Source organism: Protopterus annectens, chromosome 8.part1 (genome assembly GCF_019279795.1).
Source record: "Protopterus annectens isolate FY-2018-M chromosome 8.part1, PAN1.0, whole genome shotgun sequence".
NCBI lineage: Eukaryota > Metazoa > Chordata > Ceratodontiformes > Protopteridae > Protopterus > Protopterus annectens.
Genome location: NC_056742.1, coordinates 351375102 through 351392553, shown reverse-complemented (window position 1 = coordinate 351392553; position 17452 = coordinate 351375102). Strand labels below are relative to the sequence as shown.

Genomic DNA, 17452 nt, shown 5'->3' with positions numbered 1-17452 from the left:
CATTGTCAGGGATGACAATGATGAACTAACACCTCTACCATGCACAGCTCACACTTGTTTGACATATCAAGACACAGAGTTAGCACAGAGCTTGGCTGTGTTCATGCAGACACTCACACACCAATTTCACCTGGAGACCCCCTACAGACACATACACAGCAGTTACATGGTTCAGCCGTGTGGCTTAAAACTCATTTTGTCTCACATGAATTTGTTGGTTTATCCAAATGTCTGCCTGCTGCTCTTTCCTACTCACACACACTTCACCAACTTTTTGTATCGACCTAGGCTTCCTGCCCCCCCCCCCCCACAACACCCTGTGCAAGTGATGGTAACTGTGCCATATCCCTGTTCTCTATCTTTTGGATTCAGTGATACAAAAGCTGTGTGTCTGATCCTCAGGGTGCATAGCTGATTTAGTGCTTAGTATATCTACATTTGTGGTGTGAAATGGTAATTGTACCTTTGACTTATGTTGGCCTCAGGAAATAAGACAGTTGATAGCATCAATATTTCTTAACTTTATTGTAAATGATCTTGTGAGGGTTGTGAAGTCTGAAACTGCAATGTGTATCACTACTTTCTAACCCCTCTCTTTAATAATTTTCCAGTACAAACGTATGGTGCTAAACTAAGGATATGCAGTGATCATCAGTACTTTTGAGCAGTATGACTGTGTTAATCTTTGATATCTGAGGCCTACTTCTTAATAATGGGCACATATATGTCAAATAAGTCCCTGCTACCACATGTTAAGGTAATTTCTGTACAAATTTTCCACCTTTTACTTGCTTACAGTACCACGTCATGAAATACAAGGATATGTGTCTCATTCATATTATTACACAAGACACTCCAGGTTCAGGACTTACCTTGTAAATGCAGCAGTTGCCACAGTTTTAGTTGAGGGATGACTCTGTCTGATGCAAGCAGTACACAGCAGATACATGGGAAGGTACAGGTGTGAGAGTTGTCTGGCATTAATGTTAGTATATGTATTTATTTATTATTTAGTTACCTTTGTTAACCGGAATAGTCCAACTGGGTGATAGCCCATTTTCAGCGTATTCCCAGGGGAGAGCTTACTAAACAATACAATAAAGTTAGCACAATATATACATCAAAGTAAACCAAATTTTAAGGAGAAACAAAAAATGCACAATATACGTAAAAAAATATGAGTACAATTGCAAAAGTAGTAATCAAGTGAGATGAAATGTAAGAGGGAACATAGCAAGGGAAGGAGGACAATTTGACAAAGTTAGAGGCAATACAAAAGAAAAAAAATTACAAACAAGAAATATTTAAGTAGCAGATTAGAAGAGAGCATAGAAGAGAGGGGAGGAGTCCGTAAAGAAGAAAAGCAAAAGAGAGAAGGAGAAAGAAGAAGAGAGAGAGAAATGGAGGAGAAAAGTATAATAGGAGAGCAGGCCAAAGAAGTTAAAACAGCTGTTAGGAAAAAGCACAGAGAAGAAAAGGATGATTAGAGATATAAAGCTTAAAAGGAAGATAAGTAAAAGTGTAGTTTAGAAATAATAAGTACAAGTAAGAGTGGAGCAAGTGAGAAGGCATTAACCAGGAGAACATGAACAGAGCCAGTTAGTACAGAGGAAGTCTTTTAGGAGCATTTTGAATTGAGGTAAGTTGGGACTGGCTAAAATAACCTGATGGATGGTATGCCATATTTTGTAGATATAGCTAGAATATAGAGAGCCACCAGCTTTATTGCTGGACTTAGAGACTTGTAGTAAGAATTTCTTGGAAGATGGGACAGGACGATTGTTAGTGTAGATTGTTAGTTAGTTGTATGTGTGTAGAAGGAAGGTTTTAGGCTCTTAGGTGGTGAGTGAGTGTGCTATACATTGCCTCTTAGCCAATGCAAGGGCATATTGAACATGTTGAAATCTGCCTACACCCACAGCAACTGGTGGTTCCCCCTCTGACTCATCTGTGTGTGGCTGTTGTGACCTTCACATTGGTGGTGGGATGTGTGCTCCTTCCCCTTGCTGATCCTGCTGAAGCTGTTTTCTCAGGATGATTTTCTATAGCATGGCACATTCTGTGACTATTTCAGTACATGTCCATGAATTGTACTAACGGGCTCCCCCAGATGTATCTAGGCACCGGAACTGCGACTTCTGCAGCCCAGACACATGCTCTACGATATTTCTGGTTTGAGTCTGTGGCTCATTATGGCATTCTTCAGTGGGTGTGTGAGCATTTCTGATTGGTGTCATCAGCCATGGTTCCAGTGCATAACCTGCATCCCTCAGTAAATGACTCTGTTAGACATCCCCCCTACCAAAACACCTAATACATTTGGGAGGTTTTCCAGATATGTGAGTTGTGGTAACTGCCACGGTTGCCAGCACACACATTCAAGATGATTCCCTTGGTATTACACACAACTTGGCAGTTAATAGAGTGGAAGCCCTTTCTATTAATGTAGAGCCAACCCTGTTTCCTGAGTGGTGCCTTAATTTCTATATGTGTTCAATCTATGGCACCCAGTCCTTCAGGATAGTGTGCTACATGGTAGAACACGTGCATATTTCTGCCCCTCTCCTGATGAGTATGAGGAAAGTATATGTGGAATGTTGGAGCATAGCATTCAGGAATTGATGGAGGATCCTGAATGCTGATGTCTGTGACAACCCCATCATATCCCCTGTTGGTCTCTGAAAGGTACCTGTAGCTAAGATTCTAAGTGCTACACATACCTTTGTCTTCACTGGGATGGGTTCCCCTCTGTTGGCCCTAGCACTGAGTTGAGGACTAAAGAGGTTGTAGAGTTCCTGTAGTGTGTCTCTATCCACCCTGTAACACTCTTCCACATCTTGCAGGTTGTGAAAAGTTAAACAGGGCCTGAAAACTCTTCTCCTTCTTGGCCTAGGTATGTTGGCAGCAGCAGCGTAGACTTCAGCCACTTTTTGTAACAAATATGTTCAAGAATCACATTCATAGACATCCTGCGTTATTTGATGTGCAACATCCAGGGGTTCTGGTAGTTTTTAGAAAAAAAAATAATATTTTTAAAATAAAAAGAAGTTATGTACTTACCATAATGTTCCATGTTTGTAGTCCATCTCGCCTACATTCATGCTTGATGGATTCGGAGCCAGTTCTTGGCTCCAACTCAGCCGATACTAAAACTGGAGAGCTTTTACTGGCTCAAGGCTATCCCCTATCCCATGGTGCATCACTGCAATTCCCCAGATCTTGTTTGCAAGAAAGTAACTACATACATAATAGTAATTATACTATCAATAACTATGTACATACAAACAAAGGTACTTTGAATTACTATCTTCGCCATGTGGACAGACAACTATAACAAGGTCAGACAGCATAATGGATAGTCCACCAGTTCCTCCATGATATAGGAAGGGGGTAGGGGGGTAGGACGCAAGAATGTAGGTGAGATGTACTACAAACATAGAACGTTATGGTAAGTACATAACTTCTTTATGTTTTGTAGTCCTATCTCACTGTAATTCTTGCTTGATGGGGCAGCGTCCCCAGCACCTTTATCCTGGGTGGCTGAAGCACAGTGGACTCAAAGGATGACCTGTCCCGGGAGGCCCAATCCAATTTGTAATGAGTGACAAAGGTATGAGGTCTTGCCCAAGTAGCTGCTGCTGCTCAAATGGTATCAACTGGGAGTTTTGATCTGAAAGCATATGAAGCTGACACTGCTCTAGTTGAATGGCCTTTTACTTTGGCAGGTAGCTGTTTGCCAGCATTCTTGTAAGCAAAAGACAGATTTACCTTGGAGGAGGGCAAACCTTTGTTTATGTCTGAGAAGGAAACAAACAATTGATCTGATTTCCGAAAATCTTTAGTTCTATGCAGGTAAAATCGGAGAATCCTATGGACATCTAATTGGTGTAGTCTGTATTCTGATTTATTACTGCAATTTGGGAAGAATATTGGTAATTCAATAGCTGTGTTTAGATTATGTTCTGAACATACCTTACGGAGGAAGGAAGGATTAGTTCTTAGGAAGACTCTATCCTTGTGGAATATAATATAAGGAGGTTGAATGGTCAGGGCTTGCAATTCTGAAACCCTCCTAGCCGAAGTTATAGCAACTAAAAACAATGTCTTCCAAGACAACAATTTCAAGTTGGATGAAGAAGATGGTTCAAACGGTGGAGAAATCATTGAGGTCAGAACTAAGTATAAGTCCCAGGGCTCCGAAGATTGTCTGATTGGAGGTCTGAGGAAGAATGATTCCTTTCAAGAAGGTTTTGCATAAAGAATGAGACATAATAGGATTTCCCATGTTTCCAAAATGATAACTAGAGATGGCAGCCAACTGAACTCTAATGGTAGCAGCTGCAGCTCCTTCTTGAAAAATAGATGCAAGGAAGGACAGGATAGACTCTATGGGAGCTGAGTAGGGATCTATGCCTTGTTTAGTTGTCCAAATGGAAAACCTTTTCCATTTGCTGGAATATAATTTCCTAGTGGAAGGTTTGTGGGAAGAAATGAGAATATGTTTAACGGTAGAAGAAAAGGATATACATCTGTCTATTCTTGGAACCGGAGCAGCCATGCTGTCAATTTCAGGGTTTGGATGGTAGGATGAAACTGTCCTTATTGATGAATCAGAAGGTCTGGAGATGGTTCCAGAATACATGGTTCCTCCAAGAGATAGGTCCACAGGAAGGGGAACCAGATTTGGAATGGCCACTAAGGAGCAATGAGGATCAGGGTACTCTTCAACAGTTTTGCTTTCTGAATCACTTTTGGTATGAGAGGAAAGGGTGGAAAAACATAAAGAAGTCCCAGAGGCTAATTGTGGACCAAGGCAATCCTGGGTAACATCTCCAGATGGGAAATGAGGGCAAAAAAGTTGCTGCATTTGGTGTTCAGGTACGTGGCAAATAGGTCGCAGCAAGATTGGCCCCATTTGCAGAAAATCTCTTCTGCAACTTCTGTTTTCAGGGAACCCTCATGAGGCATCAGAATTGCTCCAATGGGGGCTCCTTGGGGTTCTGGTTTCCTATGCGTAGGGGCAGGTGGGAGAGAGGAGGCTGCTGCCAGCTGTTTGAGGGATGTTGGGTCCAATAACAGCTTTAGCAATAGACAAAGCTCTCTTTATCACATCAAATGCCTTACCACCCCACTCTGAGAAAGACCTCTGCTCCGAGGAAACAGAAGGTCGACTCTGAGCAGGAGGGACAGGTTCCAAAGTAGACGTGGGAGCCGAGCTCACACGAGATGAAGCACCGAAAGGGAGAGTCGGTTCCGAAGAAAAACCTGGGTGACTATCCCTGTCAGAGTCGACCCAAGAGAGAGCTCCCAGACCTCTCAGCTCCAGACTTGGCTGATGAGGATAGAGTTATCAGTTCCGAGGAAGCAGGCAGAATTCTTGGAACCGATGGTTCCAGCACTAAAGGACCCGAAGCAGTAGACTCCGAGAGAGCAAAGCAGTTGGAGGAAGAGCAGTAGTCTGAAAATGGGATGGCTCTAAAACCTTTGGATCCGGAGGAGATAAATTTTTGCCAGTGCCGGGTCACTGGGTAGCCTCTTCACCACCTGCTCGACATCTTCATCAGAATGTGTCCTGGAGGAACGGGTGGAGATAGATGGAGATCTCCTCCTTTCCAAAATAGGAGATCTCAAGGTAGGTGAAACTGGTTTCAAAACAGGTGAGTGTCTCGACATAGTACGTTGTCTCGGCACCAATGAAACAGACAGCACCAAGACTGAAGAAGCAGAATCAGAGCCAGAACTTTTTGGCTCTGTTGCTTTAGATTATTTTGATAGTTCCGAAGCCGGAACCAATAGAGATTTCCTTTTATGAGTTTTGGGAACTGTCTGACCATGATCCAGCTGTTCTTGGAAGGAACTAGTCATCAGGTCCCTGTCTATAAGTTTTCTTTTTCTTTCATTAAGACCCTGGTGCTGAAGGCATGACAGAAGGTACAGGATTCTCGTCAGTGACCCTCTCCAAGACAGTACACACAGCTGGTGTGACTGTCAGTCAAGGACATTTTCTGTGAACATTTATCGCATGTTTTAAATCCAGAAGGGCGGTGTTCTTTATGTTCTCTGTCTTTTTCTTTAGACATACTTCTACTAAGAAGAAATAACAATACAACAATATATATATATATGTATATATATATATATATATATATATATATATATATATATATATATATATATATATATATATATATATATATATATAGAAGGAGAAGGACTAGCACTCAGAGAGGAAGGCCCTCTAATTTAAATGAGCAGCTACGGCCCTCTAACTAAAACGGGCCATACAATCCTTAAGAGAAGGGGACAGGGGAGCAAATACTCACTACAATCCCTCAGATAACGAGAAGAAATAGAGAGAAATATATCCAAAAATATCGAAAAAAACTTTATTTAGCCAACGAGCCAGTAAGAAGACAACTTTGAAGCTTTTGCAGCAAACAAGATCTGGGGAATTGCTGTGATGCACCATGGGATAGGGGATAGCTTCAAGCCAGTAAAAGCTCTCCAGCTTTAGTATTGGCCAAGTTGGAGCCGAGAATTGGCTCCGAACTCATCAAGCAAGAATTACAATGAGATAGGACTTCATAACATTAACAGTTTTGGTTTTAAGTTTTTAAAGTCAAAATGCTTATTCAACACAAACTGCATGTACCTGAGTGGGTTTTCAAGTGATTGTCACTTTAAGTTAACGAGATGGGGGGAGATAAGGTTATATAAAGGCAGGAATGGTGTTAGCAGTTATTATGAAGTCCCATCAACAGGGATGAAAGCATTCAGTGAGTTTTCAATAAGATTTATTTTTACTAATATTCTTGCTTTTAAATTGAGTTTTTATCTTCATTGGAATAAAGCAAAGTAACTGGAGAGCCTTCTGTCTCTTATCTGTTTGGTTTGGACATTCATGATGATCAGAACTTATTTAATTAAATTGCATGACGTTAACTACTCCTTGACCACTTGCATTTTTCCCTTGGTGTATGTAGCCCATTTGTATCTCATTTGCATTTCTTGTTTGCTGTGTAGGTGACAAACATTGGTATAGTAGCTAGCAGTGATGTCTTATATGCTTTAGCTCTCTGGTTGAATTGTTAAATAGGATGGCTTTTTCTGCAGACTATGTATGCCCTTCTAGTGTCCATCCAGGTTTTTATCATGGTCTACTGCTTCTTTTCCACCCCAAAGACATGGCAATAAGTGAATGGATTTCTTATAGAATGTGTATAGGCATGTCAGTGTATATTTTGTGATGGATTGATTCTTGTCCATGTGTGGTTTTATTAATTATGTCCTGAGCTTGCTGGGATAGAATCTGGCTTTCCCATGACCCTGAACAATGCAAATATCAGAAAAATTAATGAATGACTGTTTGTTAATTTGCACTGTAATGAAAGAAAAACAAGTAATGCCAGTGAGATGATGTGCTCTTGTTTGAAGAAACTGAAATAGTTTTAACTTAAACCTTTTAAAAATACTATCAGAGACACTTTATGGATTAATTTTCGAGATTCATTCAAAACACAGACTGATAAGAGCATAACCAAATGCCAATGTATTCGGCTCAAGTATCTCAGATGTCCATTCTGTTATCCTGACACACATAACATCATATGTTAATCTTTCGGGTTTTTTTGTTTTTTTGTTGGGTTTTTTTGCCTTATTTCACTGCTAGTGTACCACCAAACAGACCAAAATGAACAGACCAAAAATATGAGGCAAATCAGGGACAGTTCAATGCTGGACATAACACTGTTTAACTTACTTGAAGGAAAACTGGGTTGGTGTTCAGCTCTTTGATATTCTTTCAGCTAGCTTGGCTTCCCTGGCAGTGACAGCCAGCAGCAGCACCTTTAGTTAATTCACATCTTACACAAACCCTTAAAAGCCAAAACCACAGAATGGGTGGGACAATGCAAAAGCCTAAAGCAACCAGCAAATTTGTGGACATCTGAATGAAAACAGGAGAGCCAAGAGTGATACTGCCAACAGGATGACTCTGTCCTTGGCAGGGGCAACTCCTTCCCATCCATCATATCCACGGTAAGGAAAATGTAAGCAACTCCAAGCCATGCATGTACTACAAAGGAAAAAACAGCCAACTCAGCAAAGAGGTCATCTCACTTTTCTGCTCTGCCTTATATCACTTACTGTACCATTCTCTCAGTTTTCAAAGTTACTGTGGACTGTCTTCTAATAACTAGAAACAGGCCAGTAGCATGATGACTCTACTGACTCCAATTTAACTTTGAGAAAACTTATCTCTCATTCGCTCTTCAGCTGGGTCACTGAGAGAAAGCGCAAATTAGAGAAGTCAAAGGACACACTGGGGCAGTGATGCAAGCAGTAAAGTGAGACCAAAATCGGTATGCTTCTCCAAAAGCAAAGTGGTTGACAGGTATGGTATGGTAGCAATTCATCCTAAATGTAAGTTTGTGACAGTTTGCAAGTATTTGACAGATATGGAGGTCTCAATGTCATGAAAAAACAAAGACTTTGAGTATCAAGGGAATACGCCACATTCCACTCTAACACACACACACACACACACACACACACACACACACACACACACACACACACACACACACACACACACACACTCACTCTGCAATGTTGTATACTGAGGCTATAAAATCTTTACCAAAACCACCTAGCACTATGAGGATTATGTCACAGCAAAAATCAAGCACAACATCACATCCAAACACACTTTCAGCAAAGTCACTGAGAACCAAATGATCTCAAATCCAGTGTACCTGATCACTCCTCAAACAAAATATTTTATTGATGAGTGACTCCATAGTGAGACATACTGATCCTCCGCATACTAAGTAGAACAAGGCTATGGTGACAGTGACTTATGTTTCAGGTTCTAGGATCCCAGATATTACAGGGAACCTCAGGAACTGTTTTCCAAACAAATATGAGTATGACAACATGGTTATAAACATTGGGGTGAACAGCCTAAAGGAAACTACCCTGAGAAATATGCTGAGAGACATGTCAGAGCTCTCTATGCATGTCACAAATGCAAGCAAAATTGGTCCTGAGCAGAATCCTTCCTTCTCTAAGAATAATGCCTTCAGCAACTGGCTGAGTACCTGGCATCATTCTACGGGGGATCCTGTATGTTTCAGCATTAAATGAAATGCTTAACAGCCCTATTTGCTTTCCAAAGAATGGTCTGCACCTCTTGTTTAAAGGCTTCCTCATACTGGCTAAGGCCTTTGCTGGCCCTGTAGTGGCTTTATAAGCAGAGTCCAGTTAGCAAACATTCCAATATAGTCAACATATCCAAATCTAAACAGGAACTGCTTAATGTGGTTCTTCTCAATGCCAGAAGTCTCAATAAGTTGCTTGACCTTGAGATTTCTGCATTTTGAATGCATCCATGTATGTATAACCTTGAAACCTGGTTTAAATGTCTAGAAATCACTCCCTCCATAGCTAGATTTTGTACCATGCCTTCAGACCAAAGGGCAGCCTTGGTGCCATATTCGTGTTTGTTAGGGACCATGTTTGGCTATTGTTTTAGTAGCCAGTCTTAAGCAGGATGGAGAATACTGTATTTGGCACCTGTGTTATTTCTATTCAGAAGAAGAGTCTTACTTTGTTTCTTTAGTATTTGGGAGAAATTAAAGGTTGCCGCAAAACAGGTGGGGTGTATAATTAAGGGTGTGCAGTATCCTCATGTTGAGCTGTACTGGGATTATTGATTGAAAAACTATTTTTAAGCCATCAATAGCAGTTAGCAGGAACTAGGCAAAGTCATTAGCCAAATTGGAGCTGTTCACGTTTGCTTGGTTGCTATTAGAAATAGAGAAACTAATGACTGTTCTTGTCATTTGCTTTATTTCTTTCCAGAATAACCTACATTTTATCCAACTTGCTTCTTACCTGTTTCTAAGGAATATTATTTTTGCAGTGTTTTTAGCTATTCTGCTTGTTTTTCTTAGCTCAAGGAAAATTTTATGTAGTTGGGTAATCTGGTGATTTCATTTCCAGGTTTTTCTGGCATTATTTCTGTTTCAGATTTTGTTTTTAATTTTTATCACGAGTCAAAAACATCTGTGTGAGCTATTTCTTTTTTTATAGGTTAAAATGTATCCTGAATATAAGAGAGCTTAGTAAGAAAGTATTCCATAACAGACCCTTGTAATGCATCTTATTAAAGGGGGACCACAATATAGCATTTAGTAGTGTGTTAAGTGTTGGTAGTTTATGTTCAGGGAATGAGCTTCTCTGGAGTATTGGATGAGAATTTTTTTCATGTTCTAAATGACCGTATTGATTTAATAAGTGAGTGGTCACTTAGATCTTCAGGGGGTACCACATGGAGTGTTAGTTATTATTAGGTCAAGTGTGGAGTTGTTACCAGTTTTGTATTAGTTCTGGTGGATGATTGGACAGTTTGAACCAGACTTAATTACTGTAACATCCTGTTCAGGTGCAAGGATTCCTTCTCAGAGGTGTTTACATTAAAGTAACCTAGAATGACAGTAATATTGTATTATTTAGGGAATATGTTTTGAAAAGTGTTATGTATAAAGGCCACTGAGGAACTTTGACATTAAAAATCTCATCAGGCTAGACCTAAGCAATTTGGCTTTGTAAAGGGCAGATCCTTTCTGGAGAATTTGGTAAACTTCTTGAAATGATTAACACAAGCTATTGACAGAGGTCACACTATCCCTAAGACATCCCTTGATATGGACATGGCATTAGACACCATTCCCCATACTAGCATAGCAAGTAAACTAACTGCATTACAAAATAGATCCCTATGTGCCAAGATGGATGCAAATTGGATAAAAGGCAGAACCCACAAGGTGTGGACAGCAGGTGCCTCAGAGAGCATGAAGGTGACCAGTGAAGTTCTTCAGGGCTCAGTGCTGGGGCCTTTTTTCATTTGGCATATAATGTTCTGATGTCCAGACTAAAAATCAAGACCTCTGGCTAACAAAGTTTGCAGACATCTGCAGACTGGAAGCCATTGTCAAATCTCCCAAAAATGTTCAGTGAATGCATCTTTTGGTCAAGTGCTATTATTTACACAATTTTCTAACACACACCTCACAAAATACCTTTGTAATCATGGTTGCTCAGCAGCCAATGCTTAAGTGGCATAGAGGGATAACATTGACTATGGCCCAGCTTACCCAGGTTCAATAAGCCGCTTGGGCAACTGATGGCATGGCTGGAAGGGGTAGGGAAAAGATGGGATAGGTCTGCCTGTCCTGGGTGGGGAAGTGCTTGTTGATACACCCCCTAACAGAAGGTATGGTTCAAAGAAGGGCGCAGACCTTGGATGCAATCAACAGGCATGGGGGCAGGGAAAGAGTATGGATAGGGCACAAACAAAACAACTCCCAATGGACAGAAGTACAGACAAGATGAGTCCACAGCACACTATTAGGATCCACAACTTGCCTCAGCAACACTGGAGTTAGTCTGGGGAGTAAGAAGACAGCTGGTAGACCTAGCGTTGACATGAGGCACTAGGGCCGGGCTGGTATACATGAGGTCCAAGGGGATGAAAATAAATTTAAAAAAAGTTTGTTCAGCTTGTTCAGCTGCAAAATCATTAGATGAAGTTATCAACCATCTTACCTTCTCCTTACTTAGCTACTGTAACTTCTGTAATTATGATTCAATCTGTTATTAACAAAGTATTCAGTGCTGATGTGAGCAAAATCAATGCTCCAAAGATGGTATTCACTTAGAACTGTTACTTGAACAAATAAAAAGAGCTATACTACTACACCCCCATACATAAGACAATGAACACCTGGACAACAACATCTCACAGAGACAGCAAAATAGTAGGCATCCATCTTAGAGGTAAAGGACCACATTAAAACCTCACAATGTATTTACTTCTCTGAGAAGTAATATTACATACAAAATGTCTTGTAGAAGAATGCATTCACCAACACAGGATTTGAGTAACTGACTGTCAGTGAACTGATTATAGATCTCTGGCTCATTTGGATGTTCTACTGTTGACTGTACCCAAATAACCTGTACATACACCTAAACTCTGGTGTCTAGTTTTACAGATTGTGACCCTCCCTCACAGATTATTGAAGCAGCAGTGAAATTTGAATGGTTCAGTTCTAGTTGAAATGAAACAATGCAATAACTATAGAAGAAAAGCAGATATGTTTTCAGATAAATGTACCAACAAAGCATTACTTTGGTTTAATTCTTCAGCAATAAGGCATTATTCTAAACTATCAGTGTGTGTCTTGGTGTAGTATAAAGATGTGTTACTTTTTATCTGTATCTTCATAAAAATTCATTCTGACCAGTAACGTAGTTAGGGTAGGGTGAGAGAGGCAACTGCCCCAGGTGCAAAGTGTTGGGAGATGTTGTCAGATGACCCAGATATCAAATGCAATACCAGCTTTTAAAATCCAGTACTGCATTTGTTTCAAACCTTAGTGTTGTAGCACTCCATGTGTGGTCTAAACAATAGAAAACAAATTAACTAAAATCTAAGCACTGTAGCACTCCGTATAAGCAGGATATAAACTGTAGCACCTGTTTGCTACATTTGCTGCAAGCAATTTGCTACAGTTTATATTGAAAAATTGTTATTTATTTATTTATTTATTTAATAGAAGGGAAGAAGGTCAGGGGCATGACTCAGGAAATGGGAGCTGAACGGCTGTGGAGGGGGGATATGTTGTGCATCTGGCCACCTGGTTGATGTGGTAATAGAAGGAACATTTGTGAATCTGTATTAAGCTTTTTTTTTTTTTGCTCTTCATCTGATGAACTGAGAGGGGTGGAGTGCTGGTTCTTGGTACTGGCCAGCTACACTGACTACAAAGATACAGCAATATACAGCTATAGTCCCAAAGAACTGATGACACCTTGAAAGACCAAGCATTCTCCTTACCAAAAACTGCAATTGCCAAACTGACTTCTCCTGGGAGGCTATGCTCTGTTACCCTTCAACCTTCCTGAAACTAGCTCAAAACAAATTATTACAGCTCAAGCAATACATCCCGGCCTACAGTTAGTATTTTTTCAGTATTTTTCTGTCTCTATTTTTTCCTTATGTTTTGATCCCACTAATGTAATTGATAAGGATGTGTAATTTTAATATTTCATTTTTAACTTGTGCTTTTTATTAGTATTTAATCCTGTTTTAACTCTAATAAGGAAATAAATCAGACAATCCAGTTGTTTCAACAAATTATGGACAGTTGAAGGGGAAGCGTGTGGAAGTAAAGGACACGGAGAAGGCTGTCTACTCTTACCTTGGAGTTCCATTTGCCAAGCCACCTGTAGGTCCGCTGAGATTTTCCCCACCTCAGCCTGTTGAGTCATGGAAAGGAGTCCGAGAAGCTACAACTTACCCACCAATGTAAGTAGCATTTAGTATTCTATAATGTACTAGCTCCTTAAAAAATACAGAGCTGCTACAGGCATTTTAATAGCACCCTAATGTTATTTAATGTGTAAAGCTACAACCTACACACCAATGTAAGTAGCACTTAGTATTCTATAATCTACTAGCTCCTTAAAAAATACAGAACTGCTACAGGCATTTTAATAGCAGCCTAATGTTATTTAATGTGTATTTTTTATTACAAATCTAGTACCTTTTTATAAGGTAATGAGGTTTTTAAAAATGTATTTACTTATTTTAATAAGTAGTTAAGACCTGACCATCATTCTCTGTTTGCAGGGATAACACAGAGCTCTGATTTTGTATAACATTCCATTTAAAAGTGGGACTTATGTGTTTGGCAAGACCCTGTCTAAATCTGTTAACCTTCAGACAGCCGTGATTAACAAGTAGCCAAAATTCCCACCATCAAGACACTCTGTCATCTTCCTAGCACTTCCTGTACTCTCTGTCATCTTCACCACCTCCTCATTTAACTTTATTGTTCTGCCTTTTACTTACATTTTTTGTATTACAATCAGCCTTACTGCTACCCTTTACTGACTAAATGTTTTGTCGACAGTTCTGAGATTTTCGGGTTTCACTATCTAGGATATCAAGTACCTTTTCATTCCTTATACTTCCTTACTTATATCAAATGCTCTTCCCTGACTTTCTCTCTAAATATACCATGTCTGTTTTTCCCTCACTTCATATTGCAATTCCTGTTTGTATTAGGCTAACTTTACCTTTAATTTATCTGCAAACTGTCTAAAATTGTACAAGTATAAATGATTTTTATAAGTATAAATGACTGTCATATAACTTGTATTGATTCTTAACCAATGTTTTTATATTATCACTAATTTGCTATAATTATTTAAACTACAGATATGAAATCTTGGAAAGTGAGAGGATGCCTGAGGAATGGAGAAAACGTGTTTTGGTACCGATTTTTTAAGAATAAGGGTGATGTGCAGAGCTGTAGTAACTACAGAGGGATTAAATTGATCGGTCACAGCATGAAGTTATTGGAAAGAGTAGTGGAAGCTAGGTTAAGAAGGGAGGTGATGACTAGTGATCAGCAGTATGGTTTCATGCCAGGAAAGAGCACTACAGATGCAATGTTTGCTCTGAGAGTGTTGATGGAGAAGTACAGAGAAGGTCAGAAGGAGTTGCATTGTGTCTTTGTGGACATAGAGAAAGCATATGACAGGGTGCCTAGAGAGGAGTTGTGGTATTGTATGAGGAAGTCGGGAGTGTCAGAGAAGTATGTAAGAATGGTACAGGATATGTATGAGGGTAGTGTGACAGCAGTGAGGTCTGCGGTGGGAGTAACGGATACGTTTAAGGTGGAGGTGGGATTACATCAAGGATCAGCTCTGAGCCCTTTCTTATTTGCAATGGTGATGGACAGGTTAACAGACAAGATCAGACAGGAGTCCCCATGGACTATGATGTTTGCAGATGACATTGTGATCTGTAGTGAGAATAGGGAACAGGTGGAGGAGACCCTGGAGAGGTGGAGATATGCTCTAGAGAGAAGAGGAATGAAGGTCAGCAGGACTAAGACAGAATATATGTGTGTGAATGAGAGGGAGGATAGAGGAATGGTGAGGATGCAGGGAGTAGAGGTGGTGAAGGTGGATGAGTTTAAATACTTGGGATCAACAGTTCAGAGTAATGGTGAGTGTGGAAGAGAGGTGAAGAAGAGAGTACAGCAGGATGGAGTGGGTGGAGAAGAGTGTCAGGAGTGATTTGTGACAGACGAGTACCAGTAAGAGTGAAAGGGAAGGTCTACAAGAGGGCAGTGAGGCCAGCTATGTTATATGGGTTGGAGACAGTGGCATTGACAAAAAGGCAGGAGTCAGAGCTGGACGTGGCAGAGTTAAAGATGTTAAGATTTGCACTGGGTATGATGAGGGTGAACAGGATTAGGAATAAGTATATTAGAGGGTCAGCCCAGGTTGGAAGGTTTGGAGACAAAGCCAGAGAGACAAGATTACGTTGGTTTGGACATGTGCTGAGGAGGGATGCTGAGTATATTGGGAAAAAGATGCTAAAGATGAAGCTGCCAGGTAACAGGAAAAGAGAAAGGCCTAAGATAAGGTTCATGGATGTGGTGAGAGAGGGCATGCAGGTGGTTGGTGTGACAGAGCAAAATGCAGAGGACAGGAAGAAATGTAAACAGATGATCCGCTGTGGCGACCCTTAACAGGAACAGCCAAAAGAAGAAGAAGATTTAAACTGCAGATAGTTTTGCTTTATTTTTGATGATTGCAAAATCTATTGTTCTTTAAATTGTTGTTCTTAAAAGGTTTTATAATGATTTGGAGCTTTTCTCCCTGGTCTTCTGCTGAAAGGGGGCTTCTACCCAGTTGGACTTTTCCAGTAATCAAATGTCTATACATAAACAAATAAATAAAACAGAGTACTGCAAATAACAGAATTATATAATGATGAGCAGAATTAAGAAAATTGTGTTGACATTTAACTTAACATGTCAGGATTGCCCTTAATACTTAAGTTTAACCTTGTTTTCCTTTTGAAAGTTACTGCACAGTCCTACAACCCTGCTGCTATATCTCATGTAGTTGTCAATAAATACTTTCAAACTAAATACACACCAGAGGTTGGTGATGTATTCATATCCTTATTTTTATTCTCTAGCATTTTGGCTTAGAAGACTTCTGGGGGAATGAAAACTCTTACGCATTCTCCAGTCTTATTTTATATAACAAAATCGATTAAGGAACAGCAATTTTTAATGGTTGACTTTTTAAAAAGAGTAACCCATATTATGCTGTTCCAATATATTTCAGTAAGTGCAATCTATACTCATTAGGTACCTTTATATCTTTCACACTATCAAAAGATAGCATATCTCTCTTGAGAAACATTCACCATGCATACAATTATTCATTTTAATGGACTTCAGAATGCCAGACAAAAATAACTTGGGTAACATCACCTGGTCCATGCTTGCTGTTCATTTTCCTTTCTTTTCGTATTCCATTATATAATCTGCACTGCTTCTTCAAGTATTTTATACAGTACAGAGAGAAGGAACATGGGTCTGTAATTGTAGACAGCATTCATATTAAACTTTCTAAGTATTGGGATCTCATGTGCATACCACCACTCATAAGGAAGAGTCCCTGGGATTGCAAGGAAAACCTAAATGGGTATGCTAATCCACAGTCAAGCACAGCTGCTCATGTTTTGGGCAATGTGGAATACACTCAATCAATCCGTAATATTTACTTGCTTGTGACGCTTTCTAGAAAATACCATTACTTCAGGCTACCATATGGCTCCATGATGGCTGCCTGGTGCCTCACAAACACTGTGCACAATAACAATAATGATAGTGTCACACAAACTGCTCCTGTCAGTCTGATATACATTTGATTCAGTTTGTCACAGCTTTACAGTAGAGAAATTTGCAGACACAGATATTACTATTGGCTCTCTTACCTAGTTTAGTGGTACTGAAGGGAGAAGTTCTTTTGGTGTCAAGTTTAGAAACTCTTACATCTTTGATACCCTCTCTAACGTTCTTCATCTCATTTGTCTTTCTTTCAACCATTCTGTTGCCTTTGTACATTAATGCCATGAAACATGATGCCTCTTCTTTTATGCAAATAATTTATTCAGTGCTGTGCCACTTCCTGACATAGAGAGAGTTGAACTAACTCAGACTGAAGTCTTGGTTGTGAAGGGCTCCTTACCTACAGTTGTGAAATTTAGTTTTCCAACAATGGTTTATGGGATTCCTACAACTACACAAAGCAAAACAGATTTTCAGATAAACAGATATTTGGCTTGAACCACACTTTCTTTTTAAGTGCCATACTGAATGGTGTTCCTCTAATGTCTTCCATAATATTTATGCCAACCATTTTTTAGCAGATTTTTGAGCCCTAAACCAAATAAAATGGTGTAGCGCTGTAAATGAACTAGTAACACACAAAAGCAAAATGCCAGCAAGAGGGTCCAAAAGGTTCCAAACATTGATCAAAATAAAGATTTGATAAAGATAAAAATAAAAATAGA

At 39.7% G+C, this 17452-nt stretch overlaps 1 protein-coding gene across 1 annotated transcript in view; it reads left to right on the top strand.

Annotated features, from left to right (window-relative positions):
- The window catches only part of LOC122810347 (fatty acyl-CoA hydrolase precursor, medium chain-like), a 520290-nt gene that overhangs the window by 28444 nt on the left and 474394 nt on the right, over nt 1-17452 (top strand). The window contains exon 2 of the mRNA XM_044081928.1: nt 13168-13372. Within this exon, the coding sequence (XP_043937863.1) occupies nt 13168-13372 (205 nt within the window). The remainder of the gene's footprint in view (nt 1-13167; nt 13373-17452) is intronic.